The following is a 21,031-nucleotide window of genomic DNA, read 5'->3' as shown; positions in this document are numbered from 1 at the left end:
GACTTAATATCTGCAGCAAAGTATTTAGTAGCAAAGTAATATGGAAGTAACGGTAACGGTAGCAAAAGTAATAGTAGCAGTTTTGTAGTAATTATAACAGTGGCAACGGTAAAGTAACTAAGCAAAGATCAATATGTGAAGAGCTCATAGGCATTGGATCAGTGACGGATAATTATGTCGGATGCGTTTCCTCATGCAATAGTTATAACATAGGGTGACACAGAACTAGCTCCAATTCATCAATGCAATGTAGGCATGTATTCCGAATATAGTCATACGTGCTTATGGAAAAGAACTTGCATGACATCTTTTGTCCTATCCTCCCGTGGCAGCGGGGTCCTCTTGGAAACTAAGGGATATTAAGGCCTCCTTTTAATAGAGTACCGGACCAAAGCATTAACACTTAGTGAATACATGAACTCCTCAAACTATGGTCATCACCGGGAGTGGTCCCGATTATTGTCACTTCGGGGTTGCCGGATCATAACACATAGTAGGTGACTATTGACTTGCAAGATAGGATCAAGAACCCACATATATTCATGAAAACATAATAGGTTCAGATCTGAAATCATGGCACTCAGGCCTTAGTGACAAGCATTAAGCATGGCAAAGTCATAGCAACATCAATCTTAGAACATAATGGATACTAGGGATCAAACCCTAACAAAACTAACTCGATTACATGGTAAATCTCATCCAACCCATCACTATCCAGCAAGCCTACGATGGAATTACTCACGCACGGTGGTGAGCATCATGAAATTAGTGATGGAGGATGGTTGATGATGACAACGGCGACGGATTCCCCTCTCCGGAGCCCCGAACGGACTCCAGATCAGCCCTCCCGAGAGAGATTAGGTCTTGGCGGCGGCTCCGTATCGTAAAATGCGATGAATCCTTATCCTTGATTTTTTTTCTCCCCGAACGTGAATATATAGAGTTGGAGTTGAGGTCGGTGGAGCCTCAGGGGGCCCACGAGGCAGGGGGCGCGCCCAGGGGGGTAGGGCGCGCCCCCACCCTCATGGACAGGGTGTGGCCCCCCTGGTCTTGATTCTTTCGCCAGTATTTTTTATTAATTCCAAAAATATTCTCCATGAAGTTTCAGGCCATTCCGAGAACTTTTATTTCTACACAAAAATAACACCATGGCAATTCTACTGAAAACATCGTCAGTCCGGGTTAGTTCCATTCAAATCATGCAAGTTAGAGTCCAAAACAAGGGCAAAAGTGTTTGGAAAAATAGATACGATGGAGATGTATCACTCTGCATGTCGTCACCAGAGATAAATGCTAATCACGCCAGACCGAGTGCTCGGCGATTGACACCCATCTCCGACTCATCAACGCCACTCCTAGGAAGGCCAATGACATACGAAAAGCCGATGAACCACTATTCACATTGTTGCCACTGCCCCAACTTCAGCAGCGACGAAAAAACTCAATTGCCCGACAAGACACAGACCAGACACATAGATCTGAGGTTCCCCCATCCTCTCGCTACTGTGGCGGCTGGTGAAAGGCAGAGGGACTTGTGGCAGTGCCGATAAGTCGGTGAGAAAAGTTGGCCGCCTCCTTGTTGCCTTATGTCTTTCAAACCCTAGAACGCATACATATCAACGTAGTTGTTTGCCTATTTGTCCCTAACCTCCCTTGATGGATGGGATTACATGAAAAATAGTATGGGGGCACAAGTTTGTAAACGGTAGGGATGCGTGGTGAATCTCACTGAGTACAACGAACCAAACCATTGAGCTAATTAAGTTGCATTGAGTGTATGTTACATGGTTCGTGGAATCGTGGTATTTGTCGAAGTTAATCTGGACAAAAAATCATTTGAATTTTTTGCATGGCCATTGTTTGATGTATTCTGCTGATCGTGGAACTGTAGATCTTAGTCCCTTTTGATAGAAAAAGATGTCAATTATAAAACAAAAACTTTGATTAATATGAGGTGTATAATATATATTTTAGATTATTGGAGAGGGGCTTAAGCTCCTTCCATTGTTTCCCTCCATTTTTGTCATCGTCGAACGGACATGGAACCCAATTGGTAGCGAAGCATTTCAAACATAGTCAAAGGTGTAAGCATGCTCGGTCGCTAAATGCAGGAACCCTTACCAGTGACAGGGCCCAATTTACTGCCTAAAAAAGCTAGGGCTCTCATGTACTTCAATTTCTCTTTCAGTTGGCAATTGTAAGCACCCCAGAGGTTTTTCTCCAAAAAGTAGATAGAAGAATTCTTATAAGCAATAAATGAATTAGTGTTCCTTATGAACATTAGATGTGGACAAAACAAAGAGATGTGAAAGGAAGAGTGTTTTGTATCGACATGGGTAAGATGGCTGCTATAGCCGTTTCTGCAGTAATGAGTTGAATAAAACATTGACAGGTGACATTACCATTGTATTATATCTACTCTAGCCCTCGCCAAAAAGAAGTGAGGGTCATGCTACTAGAGGAGAACCCCTTCGTTGTCCGGTGCCGATCCCTCTCGCCTCTTCTCCCGTGACCCTTTGTCTTTAGTGTAAATTTATATCTCTAATTTCAATTATTAATTTCTACTCCCTCGCTCGGAATGGAGGGAGTAGATTGGTCCCCTGTTCTTCTATGTTGAGTTCTTCATCTGGGTATTTTTGTCCTTGGCTGATTTTATGATAGTTCTGACATCCTGGAAACCGACATCCATGGCTAGTCTTGCTGCAAGCAAATTTTCCCTTATATATTTTCATGCGATAATGAATAACACAACCAATATGGGGAGAAAAGAGAGATCTTTGACGGTGAACTTCATTCCCAGTGTCACCATCGATGACAGTGAATACACGATTTGCAAGGTAAGGAGTTGACGACATGGATGGATTATGATACGTCTTACTCTCACACCCATCCACATGTGGATTTGATGATATCATGCTACATTCACCTAAATTTACTATCTAACCGAAAAAGTATCTAATCTCACCATTGCTGGAAAGAAGTGGACATTATGCTACTAGTGGACAATCCCTCAATTGTTCGGTGTCGGTCCCTCCTGCCTCTTCTCGAGCGTTCTCATTGTTCTTTAGTAGGCAAGGAGCCTTTATTTTTAGTGTAATTTTAGATCTCTAATTTCATCCTTTTTAGATTTTTTGTTCTTCTCTTATGCGTTCTCCGCCGGGGTATTTTTATCCTTGGCTAATTTTATCATATATCACCAACTTCCTAGAAACCAACATCCGTTGCAAGTTGGCTGCAAACAAATTTTCTCTTATATTTTTATTTTGACCTTTTCTCTTGTATATTTTTATATTGTAGCGAACAATACTACCAATATTGGGAGAGAAGAGGGATCTTTGATGGTCCACTTCATTCCCGGTGTCACCATCGATGAAAATGAATACACGGTTTGCACAGTAAGGAGTGGACGAGATGGACGGAGGATGATACGTCTTACTCTCACTTCCATCCACCCCATGGATTTGACGGTATCATGATGTGTCCAGCTAAATTTATTTGTCTAACCAAAAAGGTATCTACTCCAGCCCTCGCTAAAAAGAAGTGGGGATTATGCTATACTAGAGGACAACCCCTCCGTCGTCTGGTGCCAGCCCTCTCGCCCCTTCTTTAGCATTGCCATTGTTGTTGAGTGAGCAAGGAGCCTTTATCTTTAGTTTAAATTAGATCTCTAATGTAAAAAAATAGATATTTTGTTCTTCTTTGATGAGTTCTCCATCCAGGTATTTTTATCCTTGGTCGATTTTATCATATGCCACCAACTTCCTATAAACCGACATCCATGGCGATTTGGCTGCAAACGAATTTTCTCTTACATATAGTTTATTTTCGAATTTTCCTCTTATATATTTTTATGTCATAACGAACAATACAACCGATATTGGGAGAAAAGGGGGATCTTTGACGGCGGTCTACATCATTCCAGGTGTCACCGTCGATGACAATGAATACACGATTTGCAAGGTAAGAAGTTGACGACATGAATGAATGATGACACGTCTTACCCCCGAATCCACCCACCCGTGGAACCGATGATATCATGCTATGGTCACCTCAATTTACTGCCTACCCCCTCAAAAAAAAACTACGGCCCTCATTTGCTTCAGTCGCTCTTTCCGTTGGCAGTTGTAATGAAATCAGAGGAATTTTCTACTGATGTGGACAAAGCAGGGAGATGTTCCACAGCAAGAAAAGAAAAAAGAGAATTAGTGTTCATTTACGAACATTAGACGTGGACAAAACAAGGAGAGATGTGAAGGAAGAGTGTGTGCACTCCACTGATGTGTATTGTGCATATGTGGGCAACACATTGCATCATCATAATGGCATATAGGGGGCGAGAAGAGGGTAATGATTGTGCAAGGCACGAGTGCCCCGTGCGAACCGCAATTATGCTGGCTGCTCAGCAGCTCAATGAGGGTGCCGCCTCCCGCTTTGCGGCCTTCGCCCATCAAAGCGCCCTGCAAACACACCGTCTTATTCCACGACGCCATCATTCATCACATATTGTTAGTGCAGATCCATCCATCCATCAGCACAAAAATGATGTACCCAATCCGGCGCATTTCACATGCGTGGCGATTTGCGTAGAGAAAACAAACAAAAAAAAAGGTATTCCGTCGCCGGGACTTGAACCCGGGTCTCTCGGGTGAGAGCCGAGTATCCTAACCACCTAGACTACGACGGATCATGTTGAGGCTTGCTACAGCTGCGCTAATATTGTAGGCTGGCTTTAGTTTCAGTCAGGTTAGAATGGTCTAGCCACGCCCGTTGATCAAAACATGGCCAAAGTTAATACAACCATATGCATTCCTCTGTCCAAATAGATAAATTTACTGTATTTACTTGAACAGCGGCAATAGGCAGTAAAATATTATGAATCAACAACTTTTTCTTCTGAATTACGATGCATACCTCCCAGTTTCATTTATCATGACAAACCGGTAACATAGGGCGACCCACTAGTCCCCCCAAAAGGGTTTGGTCAGGACATTAGGGAACCAGAAAGGTTAAAAAGAAACTTTACAGCGCAAAACAGAACAATCTGGCCATAGCACTGAAGTTCTAAGCACTGGAACACAGCCCCAAAATGAAGCCAAAACACACCCTAGCACTGTATTCACAATTTAAATCAACAATTTTGTGTATCCATAATATTTCTCTAGCATTGTATTTACAAGTTACAACAAAACAATATTCTCATAAATACATGAAAGGAGATTGATATACAAAAGTCTGGACTAGTCCATCTGCAGAAAAGCATTGTTGATTTAAATAGAATGAAACAGGACGAATAGCCCGTTGATCATGCCCAACAGTTGCTCAGCTGCCGATTTCTAAGCAGTGTACAATCTCCAGTGAATGTCACGGTGTTCAAGAAATGAACAACAGTTCCCTGATTAAAATAACAGGAGCGATATAGCTTAAGGACGAATGCCTAACATAATCCGCCTCCATAGTTTAGCCCTTGGAATTCTTCAAATGTGGGCGGCTGTATACCACTACCACCTCACCATCACGGACGCTTCGACCTTTCTCGTATTTGCAAAAAATGATGAGGCGAATCCAACTCGTGACAGAAACATGCCATTGAAAACTCTGCTTGCAATTGGACGATGATGGTGCTCCAGGCATTTCGTGACAAGAATTATATTTCTTGACTCATCTCAAATGCACGCTGCTGTTGGAATGATGGCACCTTAATCCGCCGGAATGGGGCGCAGCGGTCTTTCTTCAGGTGAATCAGCTTCCCAGAAAACAGACTGCCTATGATCCAGCTTGCTGGCTGCACGAGAGAGATACAGGAGAATTAGAGGCACTGGAGATGATAAACACCAGCTTGGAAGAAAAATAGGATAAAGCGTAGGGAAACATTTGAATGGTAAATACAGCGATACGGCCATGTATAATGTGAATCAAGTAAACATGTCTTATTGGCAGCAGGGCAGCAAGCCGTTCGGATCCTAATCAGTTGACTTTTATAGAAGGTCTAGATGAAACAACATGACTGATTTACGAGAGGTAGACAATGGATTAAGATATGTTGTGACAAGTTACTTCTCTGTACTGACTTATAGAGCTACTAGTATTCAAGCATTGAAAGACAGTCTACTCTATCTGAGCAGTTGCTGCTTATATTCAGTCATTTCCTATATCCGGAATGGAAGTTTCTACATTCAAAATTCAACTAACCGCTGTTTTTATGTCATGCTCCAGACCACAATGGCTTAGATGGCGTGATGCGCTCGCCTCATTTGCAACAAGAATGATTCCACGCGAACAACTTTTATCCTTCAAGCTTTGGATTAATCCTTGAAGAGATACAAAAACTTGCCCACCTCCATGCTGTGGAACACAAATCTAATGTAAGGGCCACATCGTGTAGACAAGGAAACTAGTCATGTATATATCTGACACAATCAGTAGTAAAACATCAGATAAATCAAATTAAGAGTGAACTAAGGCAATGCCTCTTAACTATGACAATAGTATATGATGTATTACAGTTCACTAAAAAATATTGCTTGATTAGTAGGTCATCCATCATGTTTTCTCACCAGGCTTGCAACATACCTTGATAATATTCGAAAATTTTGAACAGAAGCTGATTTTGCCGTGGATCAAGAATCCTACTCCATGAAATACCAATTTATTATTTCTTACGTAAACTGATTGGCCCAATGTTGAAATCTCCACTGTATGCCTTTGTCGAATTAAATACCTAGCAAATGGGTATATCAAAAATTGAGCATCAAGAACAAAGTATTTTAACCTAATCCATATGGACAACAGAGCAAATGTTCCTCGCTGAATTTTTAGTTGCTGAAAATAAAGCTAGGATAAACAATCTTCACAGCAAAGTGCCTTGAGTATGTTTGACACCCGAATCAATCGGCTCGGATTCTTACAAAGCAACCTCATCTTAGATGGACTAATATACTTACCTAAAAGCATCTACATCGACTTTCCATGTGTTGTATGAGAAATATTCAGAATTACAGTATGAACAATTAAGCTAATTAATCGTGTCAGTGTTAAGATAACCATTTAAAAGGATAGTTCTTAGGTACACTATGTTGCTTGAGTTTAAGTTCGGATAATTTAGCCCATAAAATGAAATATCTTTCATTTCTTAGAAGAGCTTGGCATCGAATTGAGAAAGCTTCATGTGGGCTTTTGACAGATCTCAAAATGCATATACACTTTTAAGGTGTTCGGTAATTTTCCCTCGACTACTTCAGGAAAGATATGAAAACTGAAGCTTTCACGAACAAAGATGTGATAAAATTTAAAATTCCACTTTCACAGGGTAGGTGTGCTGCAAGGTGTCATTGCTTACTTTCCAGGTTGCAACAGTAAACCAGCTTGAAGAGAATCAAGAAGCCAATTGGAATTCAAAATCCAGGAATCGGTAGCACAGCCATATAAGAACTTAGCTGTCGAGACCTGTTGCAACAAACACCTATCAGACACAGTGCAATTTGGCACAGTAAAGAAAATGGATGTGCAATTTTAAATGAGAGCCTACAGCCCTACACCAATTTCTCCTACAGGCTACATCATATACTAAACTATAATAGGATACATGATGAACGAGAGATGGTACCAAGAAACAAAAGGGAAATGGTGTAACAAACCTTTTTAGGGGAAAGAACTACAGGAGGCTTCCACCTCACAAGCTCTGCAAGCTTGCTTTTTTTATCAAATGGACAGGGTGGCACTTTTGAAAGAACACAACCTCCAAATTTCCGTATTACAGACACAATCTCTTTCTCCTTATGACTTTGAAATCCAGTCACCAAAAACTCTAGTCCATGAAATAGAGCTTCTTTTTTGCCAGTGCATTCCCTGGGCTCCTGCATGTCAGCAACTCTGCTTTCAGACCCTGCAAAGATACAAGAGTGAGGATCACCAAAAGTATGTACTTACCGTGCACATATTTACTCAAGATATATAGTACATATCTAGCATAAGAGATCATAAACCAGAACGTACAACTGAATCGAGATTTAACCCTTCTGCTCTTGGTTTGTCTAGTACTAAGTTTAGCATTCAACAATTGGGGTCCTTTTCTTTTAAGGCCTCGTTTACCAACGCTCAAATATGTTGTGGGTTGAGGCAAAACTTCTGATGGGATATATTGCTCTTTGCTGTGATGCTCATTATCATCGTGAGCATCAGATGACTTCTTCTGAACCAAAGAAAATTCGTTCAAGCTTCCAGCTTCAGCATTGTTTTCTATGAACTGATTAGAGGCTCGGATACGCTGTATCTTCTTATTTAAGAGTATCGTTGTGCCTCTCTCCTTCTGACGAGCTGCCACATTAACATCATTATGAGCCAGACTACTTCCCGAGATGTTTGATATAGGTCCTAGCATGCTAAAAGGCCTGAGGGAACTGTGTATTCTTCGCCTCCATGGATTAGATTCTGGTGTCTTATCTAACGGCACAGAAGATGGACCGGCTTCTACATCTAGGTCATTCTTCAGAGATTCCCTGCGATATACCGGTTCACTGTTCTCCTCATTCCTCTGTTTGCATTCAGGAGATTGACTAGTGGGTACTTCATTGCAAGATATGCTACATGGAACAAATGAACAGAGAGGATCCTCAGGTGATAAGCTTGAACATACTACTTGATGGCACGACTCTGCACTTTGATCCTCTCCATGGAAACCTTCATTCTTTTGGAGAAAAGATGCTCTTGAAGAGGCAACCATTTCTGTCGATATCGCTCTAGGTGCAGGAGAGCACTCATTCATGCTATCCATTGACTCAGAAATGAAGCTAGTCCTTATATGCTTCCTTGCACGACCACCAAACTTCGTCTCTTCAACAATTCTTCCAGCTTCCTGGAAATATATTTTACATTGTAATTACATAGATGAAGAGTGCTAATGAGATAGGCATAGGATTGATTAAGTTTGTTATAACAGAATGTTCATGGGCAACAAATTTACCTTCGTGATATTTTCACCTCTTACTGGATTCCTCAAGTTTTCAGTAAAAGCATGGTTGTTTTGAGTCAACTTCTGGAAAACAGCTTCCTCATTTCTCGAGCAAGAGATTGCTTTATCTCGAGCTGGTTGCTTTACAGAAACACATCCTGGACTTGATTCTTTTACTAGCGTACCAGCAGAAATGTTCTCTGCCAAAGAATCAGGTACATGGTCACTGGTACAATCATCTTGGCTGCGCCATTCTTTATTTTGCTCCTCGGAAGAACAAATGTCTACATCATGTGGGGCACAGCTAGGCTGAGAGATGCTCTGTTTCATGTTAGTTGTGTTGTGGCCTTGAGATGAACAAGCAGTTTGAACAGTACACAGGCCAACATCTTCAAATACATCAAGCATTTCGATCTCATCCAATTCTGCAAGCCAATCGCTCTCATCCAGACCATTTTGAAAGGATCCACTATCATGTTCTGTTTCCTCAAGAAAACACTGTTTCCGAGCTTCCTTTACACGCAGAGCAGCTTCAAGGGCAGCTGCAGTCAACTTATCAGGCTGGCAATCATCAAGTATCATTTCTGCAATAACCATAGCCTCAGAGGCAGCAATAGATAGCTCAACCGCATCATTAGCATCTGCCTTACGGAGCTTCTGAACATCAACTTTTCCACCAGATGGTTGATGTTTTCTTGCACCAAGTGGTTTAGTGACATCCTTGCTAGAAACTCTACGGACTCCTTGTTGTGTATCATCCTTAAGGCCTTTAGCCTCTTGCGCAGCTTTGATCTCTTGTGCCTGACCATCAACATAAGAGTCCTTTAATGGTCCTTTGCATGTACCAGAATTTATAATCTGTGGGCTAACATTGGCTTGAACTGAGGAGATATCCTTGCTAGCCACTCTGCGGACTTCTAGTTGTTTATCATCCTTAAGGCTTTTAGCCTCTTGTACAGCTTTGATCTCTTGTACTTGACCATCAACATAAGAGCCCTTCAACGGTCCTTTGCATGCACCAGAGTTTAGAATCTGAGGGCTAACATTGGCTTGAACTGAGGAGAGTTGTGCTGCACTTTCTGAAGAAAGGTGCAGAGAGAAAGGCAGTACCTGGAGGGAAAATACTCAACCTATGTTATAACAGCACACGACAAGAAGAAGATTATGTTTGTGCAGCAGAGGAAAGAGCCAATTATTTTGGCTGTTTCAAGCCTATGTTTGCTACTGTACTAACTTGTTTGCTCATAATGCAATCCATCAAGGTGATTGAAAATGAAAACACATGCACAAAGTTAGAAGCCCATTAAAACCATAACAATAGGCAAGATGAAAATGGCATACTGAACCTACAATTTTATTCTTTCCACATTCAATGGAAGATTACTGAAGGAACAAAAGTAAGTACACTGTACAAGTGTGCATCCCTGGAACAAATAATGTAACTCGGAGCAAAGAAGAAACCCACAGAGTCATAACTCTTATGCAGGATTGAATCATTAAAGGCTACAGGTACATGTACTACCATCCTCTGATTTATTTGATCCAACAGAATGACAAAAACCTAAGTTGTGATCAAACTTCAGTGATTAGTATCAAGAATCTTAGCCTACCTCTCTGCCTGTTGGAGTACTTGCAGCAGGTGTATCCTCGTCTCCCGACAAATGCAGACGGAACCCGCCGTAACTGCCAGCGTTTACCGTGGCATTCCGACAACTCCGTTGCTCTTGTGCAGGGTCCAGAATAAACACACAGTTCTGCAGTTCAGTGAAGAGAACACATCGCATCAGATCAGAACAGACAGTGCACCGAGAAACATATATGGATAAATATGCACAAACACACCAGATGCATCCAGATCCAATTCAATCTTATGCCATTTCCTACGAATGACCAATCTCCAGTTTCAGTTGTTGTCGATAAGGTGGAATGGTCAGGCAAAAAAATAAAATTGAACCGGGCTTTCCCCCCTTTCCGCAACACGCTCGACTGAATATAGCAAGGCTCTTGCAAGCATTTGAGAAATCAAAGGACAGACACTCGGAGCCTACAGGGACAGGGTTACCACCAAATAGAAAATCACCTCACAAGGCGGCGACGACACGCCGGCGCTGTCTCTTGGGTGCTCGCCGGCCGTCGGCTGCCGATGCGGCTGAAGCCACTGCGGGAGCCACGCATTATCCTGAAGAACTCGAAGAAGCGCAAAAGGGCGTCAGAAGAGGGAGGGCGCATCCCCGCAGTTCACATCTCCCCACCTCCCAAGTCCCAACCGAGAGAGAGAGAGAGAGAGAGAGAGAGGAGGGGGGGGGGGGGGGGTTACCTCAGAGAAGCACGGCGAGTGGTAGGCGCAGGTCGACATGGCGGCGGGGCAGTCGCCGGCTGCGGCTGGGCCTGGGCGCCGCCACGAGGGGGGGGGGGGTCCTCTGGTTTTCTCTCTACTAAATCTGGCTTGCTTGATAAGCCTCTCTCTCCTCCGTCTCCCGCCACCGGTCACCGCAGCGGTTCGCGCCATAATGTGGCAGCAAAGGTCTTTTCTTCCCGCCGCACCGTCTGACAGGTGGGCCCGGCCTGGTGCCCCCGAGGTATGGGCCTGGGCCGTCATCTTCTGATGGATCTATTTTAGGGTGCCTTTTGTTGGAATTTTTTTTTGACCACAGCCTTTTGTTGGAAATTTGTTACTCTTATTAACGTTGCGTAAAAAAAATGTTACTGTTGTCAACCACGCTCTGCCAAAGGTAACAATTTCCTTCCCACACTTACTTTTTCCTTTAATTTACCTAAAAAAACTTATTTTTGCTTTTAAAAAGGAAATATTATTCCGTGATACTCAACAGCATCAATTTTTTTTGGGTAAACGCATCAAACATCAAAAAAAATTTAAACGCATCATATGTTTCGACCGTGCCGTCACCGGTGGTAATTTTCTTTGCATAATTTTATAAAGAATATCAGTTAGTATGCTTTACAAAACTGAAGAAATATTATTTAGTGACACCCAACAGCAGCGCATTTCTGCCTCGAAAATTAACAGCAATAGATTTACAGGGCCAATTATCGAAGAGCCAGTGGGAGAATTCCGACATTTACAGAAAGTTATGCTCGGACTTCAGCTCTGCTGGTGCTGGTAAAAGAGAAAGAAAGAAGACGAGAAAACCTACACAAAATTGGGTCATAAGAGCTGAAACGCACGTCCCAAAAAGGTTACAGAAACAACGAAGGACAGCTGCACAAATTTATCATCAGACGGTACAAACAATGGTTGGGCGGGTGCTGATCGATGCTCCGAGATCGCTCTCTAGCTCTTCAAATCCGCCAGCGCGGTCTTGGTGGCGGCCGAAATCACGGCGTCCGAAGCGTTTGGCAGGTAGTAGTATTTCCCTGGCACAGCAAGGAAAGAAGCTGTGTTCATGGAAGGTTGCGCAGATAACTAATTTACGGTATGTCGGTGTTTATAATTAGTGATGAAGATGGCAGGTCTATCTTTTTAAGTGGTGACAAGGTTCCTCGGACTCCACTCATATTACCTCATACCATGAAAATGCATTAAAAAAATCGAAACAAGAACAGGCATGGTTTCCTACAGGTTTCAGATGGAGAGTAGTGTAATTGAAGTGTTGAGAATACCTTGGGCAACCCTTGCGATTTCCTTGGCGAATCCCGTAGATACAAACTTGTTCTCGGTATCGATGACGAGAAGCGACATTCCTGCCTTGAATATTTTTGCAGACACATCAAGTATCTCATCCTTGCAAAGAGGAAACAAGTTCTTCAGTGCCTTTTGAACACAGCAGGAAACTTCAAAATGATGGCCCAAGGATACATTGTTTGGTGTTAGGACAAGAGTGGTACCTTCAATTCTTGAGTAGATGGTCTTGGTGCGTCTGAAGCAGCGGCAGCTTCTGGGTCATTGGATTTCTTCAGTGATACATTAGCTCTTCCATCGGTGATTGCAACGATCATGATACGCCCAACGTCGCCACTCTTTTCAGCGTTCAATCCCACTCTGACAGCCTTGAAGTAGAATCCATAATGTTATCCAGATTATAGATGTCCTGGCACTACAGAAGAATTCAACGCAGTTCTTGGTTCTTACTGTACTCAGGCCATGAGCTAAAGGAGAACCGCCACCACATGGTAGCTTTTCAAGACGCTTGCGAGCCATTGCAATGGATCTTGATGGTGGAAGCAGAACCTCAGCATAGTCTCCACGGAAGGGAATAATTGCAACCTGAGGGATGCCAAAATGGAAGCTAAAGTTAGTGCACAAACTGTCCATATAACGATGATTACCCAAAGGGGGAGCACAAATGAAGGTGGCTTACAAGGTATGCAACAAGTAACAAATGCTAACCACTAAAAAAGGATAGTAACAAATTCTAATGCTAAACTTTTACATTTCAATAGTACCTGATCTCTGCTTGTGTAACTTTCTGCAAGCAACTTCAATGCTGCACCTTTGGCATTCTGCATGCGGTTCAGAGCCATGCTGCCACTAGCATCCACAACAAATATGACCTGTCATGAAATAAGTACAAACAGAGTTGTGAAGTCTCGCGGTAAGAAAAATCAGGTTTGCCACATACATAAAACATGGCTGGCTTAATATACAGATTCCCATGAAATTGCACAAGCAAATGTGGAGAGAGAGAGACAGAGACAGAGACATAGAGACAGAGACAGAGACAGAGAGACAGACAGACCAGAGCACCGGCTTTTCGAGCCATTCTCTTGGCTCTCATGTCAGTCTTTTCAACAAAAACTTTTCTTGTCTTGTCAAGACTTTTCTCTCTCCGCAGTTTTTGGTATGGTGCAGCTGCTCGAAGTGTCGCGTCAACAGCTAACCTCCTGACTGGACCCTACATCAGAATGAACTGTTTAGATGAGCCAATTTGGTGAGAAAGGGTACCCAAGCAATAACGTAGGAGTGATATACAAAGGAAGGTATCTGCTATATCAGTAAAATTAATGGAAAAGACCGGAAGGCATTGGAGGCATTCAAAAAGCAATAAAACAGACCTAGATAAGGAGAAGTGCCAAAGCATTATTTCAATAAAGAAACAAACATGAGCATGGATTCAGGAATGTTTGAACAATCAAGTGTTCTAAGTTGCAGCGTTGACGAGGTAAAACTTAAGACCTTTGGAAGCATAGGCTTTATGTATCGGCCCCTGTCTTCTGAGAATATGACATTTTTTGCTCGTCCAGCCTTTCCTTTTTTTCTTTGTGCTTGCTGAGCAAAGAAAAGGAGCTTATCATCTACTAGTCCACCTTCAGCATCAAAAATGAACTCCTCGGGTATCTGGTCATCTTGTTTTTCGTTTTCTTCATCATCATCCTGTCAGAAAACAACAACTAATGAGCTCTAAGAAACAAATGAATAGGCATCAAGTACGGGTTGCTCAATCATAAAATTCAACCTCCTTTTCCTCCTCATCCTTCTCCTCATCTTCTTCCTTCTCATCTTGATCTTCTGCGTTATCTTGATTTTGTGGAGGCGGTGGAGGTGGGGGTGGAGGCGGTTGGTTTTGCTGCTCTTGTGGGTTATCAGATATGATCGAACGAGGTAGAATAACTAGCTCTACCTGCAAGAAGATGCCATGCGTGTCAAATATTAAGTAGAACACACTTCAAATTTTTGACACAGATGCAAACAGAAATAGCATAGCAAAAGAAAGAAAAAAAATGAGTTATGCCAGCACTAACATTTCCATGCTACTTTATAGTTTATTTTTAACAACCAGACACAATAAACTTCATTTGGAAGTTGGAACAGTCAAGTTAAGAGATGAAGAAAACAATTAACTGAAATTCCATGGGGTTTGTTGCTTCATTACTTAATGAAGAATCCGCAAGCATAAAAATACTTAACAGCTTTCTTAAGGTCCTCCGCGAAAACTTTTTCACGTCCTTCCATAGCAGCAAGACATTTTGCCACTCGAGCAGCATACAGCTCAGCCCGGTGCCCCTGCAACAAGTTTCAAGACTCAGAAATGAATATATAAATATGAAAACACATTCATTTTAACTTTCCAACTCAGCACTAACCACAATAAATAAGCATAACTGTCTCAACAAGCAATACGTTGGTGTGATGGACATCAAACAGGTATAGCTGTGTAAGTGTGTAGTATCTAGATTAGGGATGACAATGGTGCGGAATCTTTCCACCAGTTCCGCAGAAAAACGGAAACGTAGGGAAAATATGGAAACAGAAACAAACACAGAATGACGTTTCCTGGCGGAGCACATACGGAGACGGAATTTTCGTATCCAAAGGCGCTGAATGTTCCGTTTACATTTTTCATATATCTAGCCCATTCCAACAGGCAAAAGCCCATATACCTTTGGCCTGGCCCAACCCAGCCCTAATCTTAACACACCTAAACTTAATCTCACAATCGTTCTTCCCTACTCACTGCCTCATTGGGTCATACGCCGCTGCCTCCTCGCACGCACTTGCACCCGGGCAACCAAAGCGGGCTTCATCGCTGGCACGACACGATGGTGTCGGCAGTGTCCTCCAGCCATCTATTGGTCATCCACCGCCCGTTCCCCGCACGTTACTGTTGTATTTTTATTTTCAATGTGTTACTCGCTTATATTGAGAACTTGTCACGATGAATTGATGATAAACCATGGTATATCATAATATTATAGTCATCTTAGTAACTGAACAAGTTTGTTCATTTGTTTGTGTTTTTCTGCATGATTCAAGGGGTCTCTTAGATTTTTTTTCTTTTGCATCGAAGGTGTCTCTTGAAGGGGAGCCTTGGCGCAGCGGTAAAGCTTTTGCCTTGTGACCATCAGGTCACGGGTTCGAGCCCTGGAAACAGCCTCTTGCAGAAATGCGGGGAAAGGCTGTGTACAAAAGACCCAAAGTGGTCGGACCCTGCGCAAGAGGGAGCTACGTGCACCGGGCTGCCCCCTTTATCGAAGGTGTCTCTTAGTTCCAGCAAACACACTTTCATATCCTTGTCCGCGCCGTATTCATTTCCAGCAATATGTATTTCCGTATTTGTTTCTGAGGTTCCTGTTTTCGCCCCCCCCCCCCCACCCACCCACCCACCCACCCACACAAAACAAAAATAAAAGCGTAGGAGTAGAAGTAGAATGACATCACCGTTTACGACGTACAACAAGTTGATCACACGAGGTTATAACATACCAAACGGGCACAATGAAATAGCCCAGGTGGCATGTTGCAACTGGAGGTAACAACAGGAAATGGGGTCGACTTTACTGAGACAAGGTTAAAAAAATCAGTAACCTTGGCTTTGTTGCCAAAAGCTCAAATAGTTTGGAGCACTTGAAAATGGGTTGATTAGTCTATCCAGTTACATTTGATGTACATATATAGAGAAAAGATTCACCGAAGACCTTGAATAATGATGTCAAACTATAGAAGGTATCCATGTTTCCAATTATGCCAATCATGGCTAAATATGTTGACTGTTATCTGCAGCTGGTAGTACTGCGCATAATACAAAACAACATTGATTCTACAAACAGTTGGCTCAATGCCTCAAAGGAAGCTCATTGGCTGGACGAAGACCAAGCTTCAACAAGTCAACTAACCTGACAACCACCCCGTATAGCTTCCATGACAAGATATTTGAGCTGCTCTGTGCTGATAGCAACATCCTTCAGATATTCTCTTGCCAAAATTATCTGAGTGACCATGTATAATCATTGTGAGACGCGCAGTACATAACACAGATTTTAACTCAAATACTACCTTGTCACTACATATAAGCTAGCTGTTTTTTTTTTACCCTTTTAGTCTTGACTTGAGATTTTGCATACTTCAAAACAAATGATAAAAGTTGTATATAGTGGAAGTCATGTGGTCAATCTACGTGCTCATGTCTAATATTATTCATAATTTGTGTTTCCTGTCTATATTTGCCAACTGGATGAGCGACATGCATCCTTTGTGTTTCCTGTCTAATATATGCCTACCTTGTTTACTCAATAATATGCAGTTAAAAGAGAGATCTGTCCCTTGATTTCACAACTGAAGACAATTTGAGTTTCCAATTTTTTCACATATAAACCATGCCTCCTTTTGAGGACAAAGTTCTCACATTCACTCCATCAATGCCCTTTACTTAGTTGCAAGATCATGCAAAACATTAATATTGTCTCATGCATCAACACATCTTAAAATGGTAATTTTATAAAATTCATTATTTCACACAAACTAAATTGATTTATATAAAATGAAGGAATATACGTTAAGTTTTTGCATGTGTTGCACTTGTGCCGGATGTAATTTCTTGTTTTTCATATGAGCACTGTTTTCTCCTTTGTAATCATGAGTGTTTGATAGCTACATAATTGTGGACCCTATACATTTTGTAACTGAATGATTTAATGTATACAATGCTCTTGGAAGGTGTTTTGTATCCAACAAAAAGGAAAACGAAAACCGAAACTAAATGGAATTTGCACCCTACACTGGTTTGATAAAGCAAGTACAGTGCAGCTTTGTTAATTAATGATCTCAGTAACTCGGTCATTCAATAGTACCTGAGTTTTTGCGACCTCAGTTTCCTCTTCCACCATCTTAAAAACATCTTTGCTAGACTCCTGAAATTGGGTTGCAATATTGACGGCTGCCACGCGGTCATCAAAACTTAATGGAAGGTCAGCACTGCGAAATGAAACATTATGACAATGAACAAACCATGAATTTGGTAATAAAAGTAAATAAGAAAGCAATCTTTCAAGTCTAAAGTACCTTAAATTAATTGCAATACGATCAAGTAAGTGTTCACGTACGGATCCTTCCTCCGGGTTGTACGTAGCAATTAGAAGTGGTTTGCATGGATGACGGAAGCTAATTCCCTCTCTTTCCACAATATTAACTCCTTCCGTCAAGACATTCAGAAGCAGATTGCTTATGCCGTCGTCCAATAGATTTATCTCATCAACATAAAGGACACCTCTGTGAGCTTCAGCAAGAAGACCAGGTTGAAACACAGTAGTCCCTGATCTCACTGATTGTTCAACATCAACAGACCCAATGAGCCTGTCCTCTGTGACACCAAGTGGAATCTGTCATGGGAAAACCTGCGGCATTATTAAACTAACAACGATCTGGGAAGATACCATGACACTAAATCGGTGTGCCTTACCTGCACAAAAGGTGCTTTGACAATCTCAGATTTGACATTACCATCAGCATCATATTGCACTTGGTCAGCCAAATGGTCCTCCCATCTACCATAAGAGGAGCTTAATCAAGTAAGCTGATGAAACGTTTAAGAAACAAGAAGAAGCTGAACATCAGGTGACGAAATGATCAAAGCATTTTCAGATATGGCATTGTGAAGTCGGTACTCTTCTGGAATGTTGGGGTCAGCGTTTGCGATTGAGCCAACAACCACTTCGATTGGCGGAAGCATAGCGTGCAAGCCGCGGGCCATCACCGTCTTTGCCGTCCCACGCTTCCCGGAGATGGCAATGCCTCCAACCTCACGGTCAATCGCCCCAAGCAGCAGAGAAGTTTTAATTGCATCCTGGGTAGCCACATGAAATTATACACAGATTACAACAAAGTAGAGTTCACACAGCAATGCAGGAAACCATGGGAGGAAAACTACAGCTTGCAGGCGATTGATTGGCTACCGCATTTTCCAGCTCCAGAAAGCCTTACTGAGATTAAATCATAACAAATTGCATGCCATTTTCCACGAACAACTCTAAATCATGTAATTTGCGCGTGTTGGCTTCTGCTACTTCTACATTGTGGTTGAAATGGCATAAGTTCTCGACCAGAACGACCTAATGCGGCTAACCAGCTCGGGGAAATGCTGCGACCAATCCCACCACCCAATCAGTCAATCAGCGGCGCCCAGGGCAGCAATAATCGGCCGAAGGAAATCTTCTCACCTGCCCGACGACGGCGGCCAGCGGGAAGTACTCCCGGCCGTACTGCTGCTGCCCCGACGGCGCGGGGCTCGTGGGCGCGGGAACGGCGCCGTTGGTGGAGTCGAGGACCTCGGAGGCCGAGGCGACGGCCGCGAGGCGAGGAGGAGCCTCTCGACGCCGGATGCCGCGGGGGGCGAGGGATACCGCGGCGGCGGGAGACGAGGGGAGGCGGCGGGGCGGGAGGTGCGGGAGGGAGGCGGAGAGGGCGGTGGCCATGGCAGCCATGGGGACTGGGGAGTGTGGGCGTGGGAGCGCTTATCGTTTATTATCTGGTTTTCCCGGGGATCCGCATCGCACGCATCTCGGGCGCGTGGTTCTCGCTCGGAGATGCACAGCCGTCCGATCGGAAACGGCAGGATGTAATAGCTTGCAGAACACCATTTACCTACCTTTTATGTGCTCTGGTCAACCACCGTGGGTTTTTCCAGCTCATTTCCGCTCCTCGGATAGATCCTGGTTTTGGAGACAAATGATCCTCTTCTTGTCGAGCTCGAGGTGATGTCGTGGTCTATGTGCAATGATTTCAAGACACATATAGCAAGAAACAAGACAGGTCAATCCGTGTAGCCTTGGAGACAATTATCTGACAAAAAAAAAAACCGTCACGACCTAAGAGCGATAACCACCGAGAGAAGCCAACGAAACATGACAGCGGGAAACACGTTACATCAAGGAGCGCCATCGGTGTAATCGAATGTTATTGGTCCACCGAAACAAACCGTGATGTTGTGTATTGTCAACGTGATCAAAAGATGGTGCACATCTGAGATGCACTATGCTGTGGCATCACCTGTGTTGTGGGGTGCATTCAAAAGGGCGGCTTGGCCGAGATGATGTCACGGTCCAGTGCTCTACGCGGGGGTGCAACAGAACAACCTGAGGGTCGGCAAGCCACTCGAGCAGGCCAGGCGGAATGGCTCACATGCACGAACAACGAACAACCAAGGCGCGTACGGCACCAGTCCCAATCGGCATCTTTTACCTGCATCGACATGAGCCATGATGTCTTCACCACACACACAACAAACTTCATGCCACTGTGACCATCTACACGGAGTCAACTTGCATGGTCCCCTCAACATCCATTGTACGAGCACACCCAAAAAAATCATCATCTAGCACATCTATGAGAGACGTCACCGACATGCAACATCCGCACGACATGCCGATGTTGAAAGGATGCAATTCTTCACTCCACTCCATTTTTTCTTTTCTTTTCCCTCAATAAATAGTAGTCTTGAAAGAAGGTGCCAACTTATTGTTCTTGGAATGCTAATTTACATGGATTTCTTGTTCACATATCCCTATGACTTGATGACTTATCACGGCATGGGCATTGACACTCTGTCGAGATACATAGTAGAAAACAAAAAAATCGCTTTACGATCACGCAGGAACAATATGAAAATGAAACGGTTTGGATTCGATCGTTACCGACTCCGAGTTACAACGAAAGAAGACGAGTCGGTATAGATCGTACTTGGAGTCCCTCAAACCGTAAACGAACAATCCCGTGAATCGCCCATGAACAGTCCCTCAAATGGAAGACCGAAAACACGGCCTCTCTATGAGTTGCAGGTGTACAATCTTCACGATCCGACAACGCTTCGTTCTACAGAGCTAATCGTCGCTGGAGAATTAGAGGGAGGATACTAGAACCACAATGGGCTTCTAATTATGAGGATTAGAGGATCTAGATCAAACTCTAATTGATCAACTAGGACCAATTAGAACTAGAACTAGAGAACTAGAGGAGGCTTAGAAACTTGTATATTCAAAAGTGCCAAAAGCCTCTAGTATATATAGGTTGGAGGAGGAGAAGGGAGCGCCACAAGGGGATGGGAAGTCTCACTCCCTTGGTTGGCCAAGAGGAGGGGGATTTGCCCTCCAATTCGGCCTCCCTCTCCCCTTACCATGGGGGAGAAGGGGGCGCCACCACTATTGGGCCTTTGTGGCCCAATACTCCTTCCACTTGGCCTTTTAAGGTCCGTTGATATTAAATTAAATATAAAAGCCTCCTAACAATTGCTAGAGCCTTTTATTATTAATTTCACATCACCACAAATATTTTTCACCTATATATTATTTATCAAAAATATCCGGTATTGCCCAATAAACTTCGAAAACCCTTCTGGTGACCTCGAAATGCTTCCA

General features: G+C 43.1%; 2 protein-coding genes and 1 non-coding gene across 5 annotated transcripts; all 3 read right to left on the bottom strand.

Annotated features, from left to right (window-relative positions):
• Nucleotides 1-4,611: 4,611 nt before the first annotated feature.
• TRNAE-CUC (transfer RNA glutamic acid (anticodon CUC)) lies at nucleotides 4,612-4,684 on the bottom strand. The gene has a single exon. It is a non-coding gene; the product is annotated as a tRNA-Glu (tRNA).
• Nucleotides 4,685-5,324: 640 nt separating this feature from the next.
• On the bottom strand, nucleotides 5,325-11,406 carry LOC123113900 (uncharacterized). Of its 3 annotated transcripts, XM_044535217.1 has the most exons (10): nucleotides 11,265-11,406; nucleotides 11,028-11,126; nucleotides 10,558-10,701; nucleotides 8,960-10,057; nucleotides 7,993-8,851; nucleotides 7,635-7,882; nucleotides 7,337-7,443; nucleotides 6,571-6,718; nucleotides 6,190-6,342; nucleotides 5,325-5,782 (listed from the first exon to the last, which is right to left on the bottom strand). In XM_044535217.1, the coding sequence occupies exons 1-10, from the start codon at nucleotides 11,301-11,303 to the stop codon at nucleotides 5,645-5,647; spliced, it is 3,033 nt and encodes a 1,010-aa protein (XP_044391152.1). In that variant the 5' UTR covers nucleotides 11,304-11,406; the 3' UTR covers nucleotides 5,325-5,644. The 3 variants fall into 3 exon arrangements, with proteins under 3 accessions (XP_044391152.1, XP_044391153.1, XP_044391154.1); XM_044535218.1 differs by lacking the exon at nucleotides 11,028-11,126 and having other exon boundaries at nucleotides 11,265-11,360; XM_044535219.1 differs by lacking the exons at nucleotides 11,028-11,126; nucleotides 11,265-11,406 and adding an exon at nucleotides 10,790-10,813.
• Nucleotides 11,407-11,953: 547 nt separating this feature from the next.
• On the bottom strand, nucleotides 11,954-19,129 carry LOC123113899 (magnesium-chelatase subunit ChlD, chloroplastic). The gene is made up of 15 exons (XM_044535216.1): nucleotides 18,839-19,129; nucleotides 18,287-18,465; nucleotides 18,082-18,166; nucleotides 17,685-18,001; nucleotides 17,474-17,597; nucleotides 16,520-16,612; nucleotides 14,814-14,909; nucleotides 14,362-14,526; nucleotides 14,082-14,279; nucleotides 13,645-13,800; nucleotides 13,352-13,459; nucleotides 13,038-13,172; nucleotides 12,794-12,955; nucleotides 12,569-12,689; nucleotides 11,954-12,322 (listed from the first exon to the last, which is right to left on the bottom strand). Exons 1-15 carry the CDS (start codon nucleotides 19,100-19,102, stop codon nucleotides 12,240-12,242), a joined length of 2,286 nt encoding a protein of 761 aa, XP_044391151.1. The 5' UTR covers nucleotides 19,103-19,129; the 3' UTR covers nucleotides 11,954-12,239.
• Nucleotides 19,130-21,031: the final 1,902 nt, after the last annotated feature.

The sequence above is a fragment of the Triticum aestivum genome, chromosome 5B, assembly GCF_018294505.1.
Source record: "Triticum aestivum cultivar Chinese Spring chromosome 5B, IWGSC CS RefSeq v2.1, whole genome shotgun sequence".
NCBI classification, from domain to species: Eukaryota; Viridiplantae; Streptophyta; class Magnoliopsida; order Poales; family Poaceae; genus Triticum; species Triticum aestivum.
This window is presented reverse-complemented; position numbering and strand designations above follow the sequence as displayed.

Coding starts and splice junctions, on each gene's coding strand:
- LOC123113900 (XM_044535217.1), bottom strand. CDS start 11,303: ATGTCGACCTGCGCCTACCACTCGCCGTGCTTCTCTGAG. Junction 8,852..8,959: donor GAGGTGAAAATATCACGAAG/GTAAATTTGTTG, acceptor ATATATTTCCAG/GAAGCTGGAAGAATTGTTGA. Junction 6,343..6,570: donor AATTTTCGAATATTATCAAG/GTATGTTGCAAG, acceptor TGTGTTCCACAG/CATGGAGGTGGGCAAGTTTT.
- LOC123113899 (XM_044535216.1), bottom strand. CDS start 19,102: ATGGCTGCCATGGCCACCGCCCTCTCCGCCTCCCTCCCGCACCTCCCG. Junction 17,598..17,684: donor CGTATTGCAATTAATTTAAG/GTACTTTAGACT, acceptor TTCATTTCGCAG/TGCTGACCTTCCATTAAGTT. Junction 13,173..13,351: donor GTTACACAAGCAGAGATCAG/GTACTATTGAAA, acceptor GGCATCCCTCAG/GTTGCAATTATTCCCTTCCG.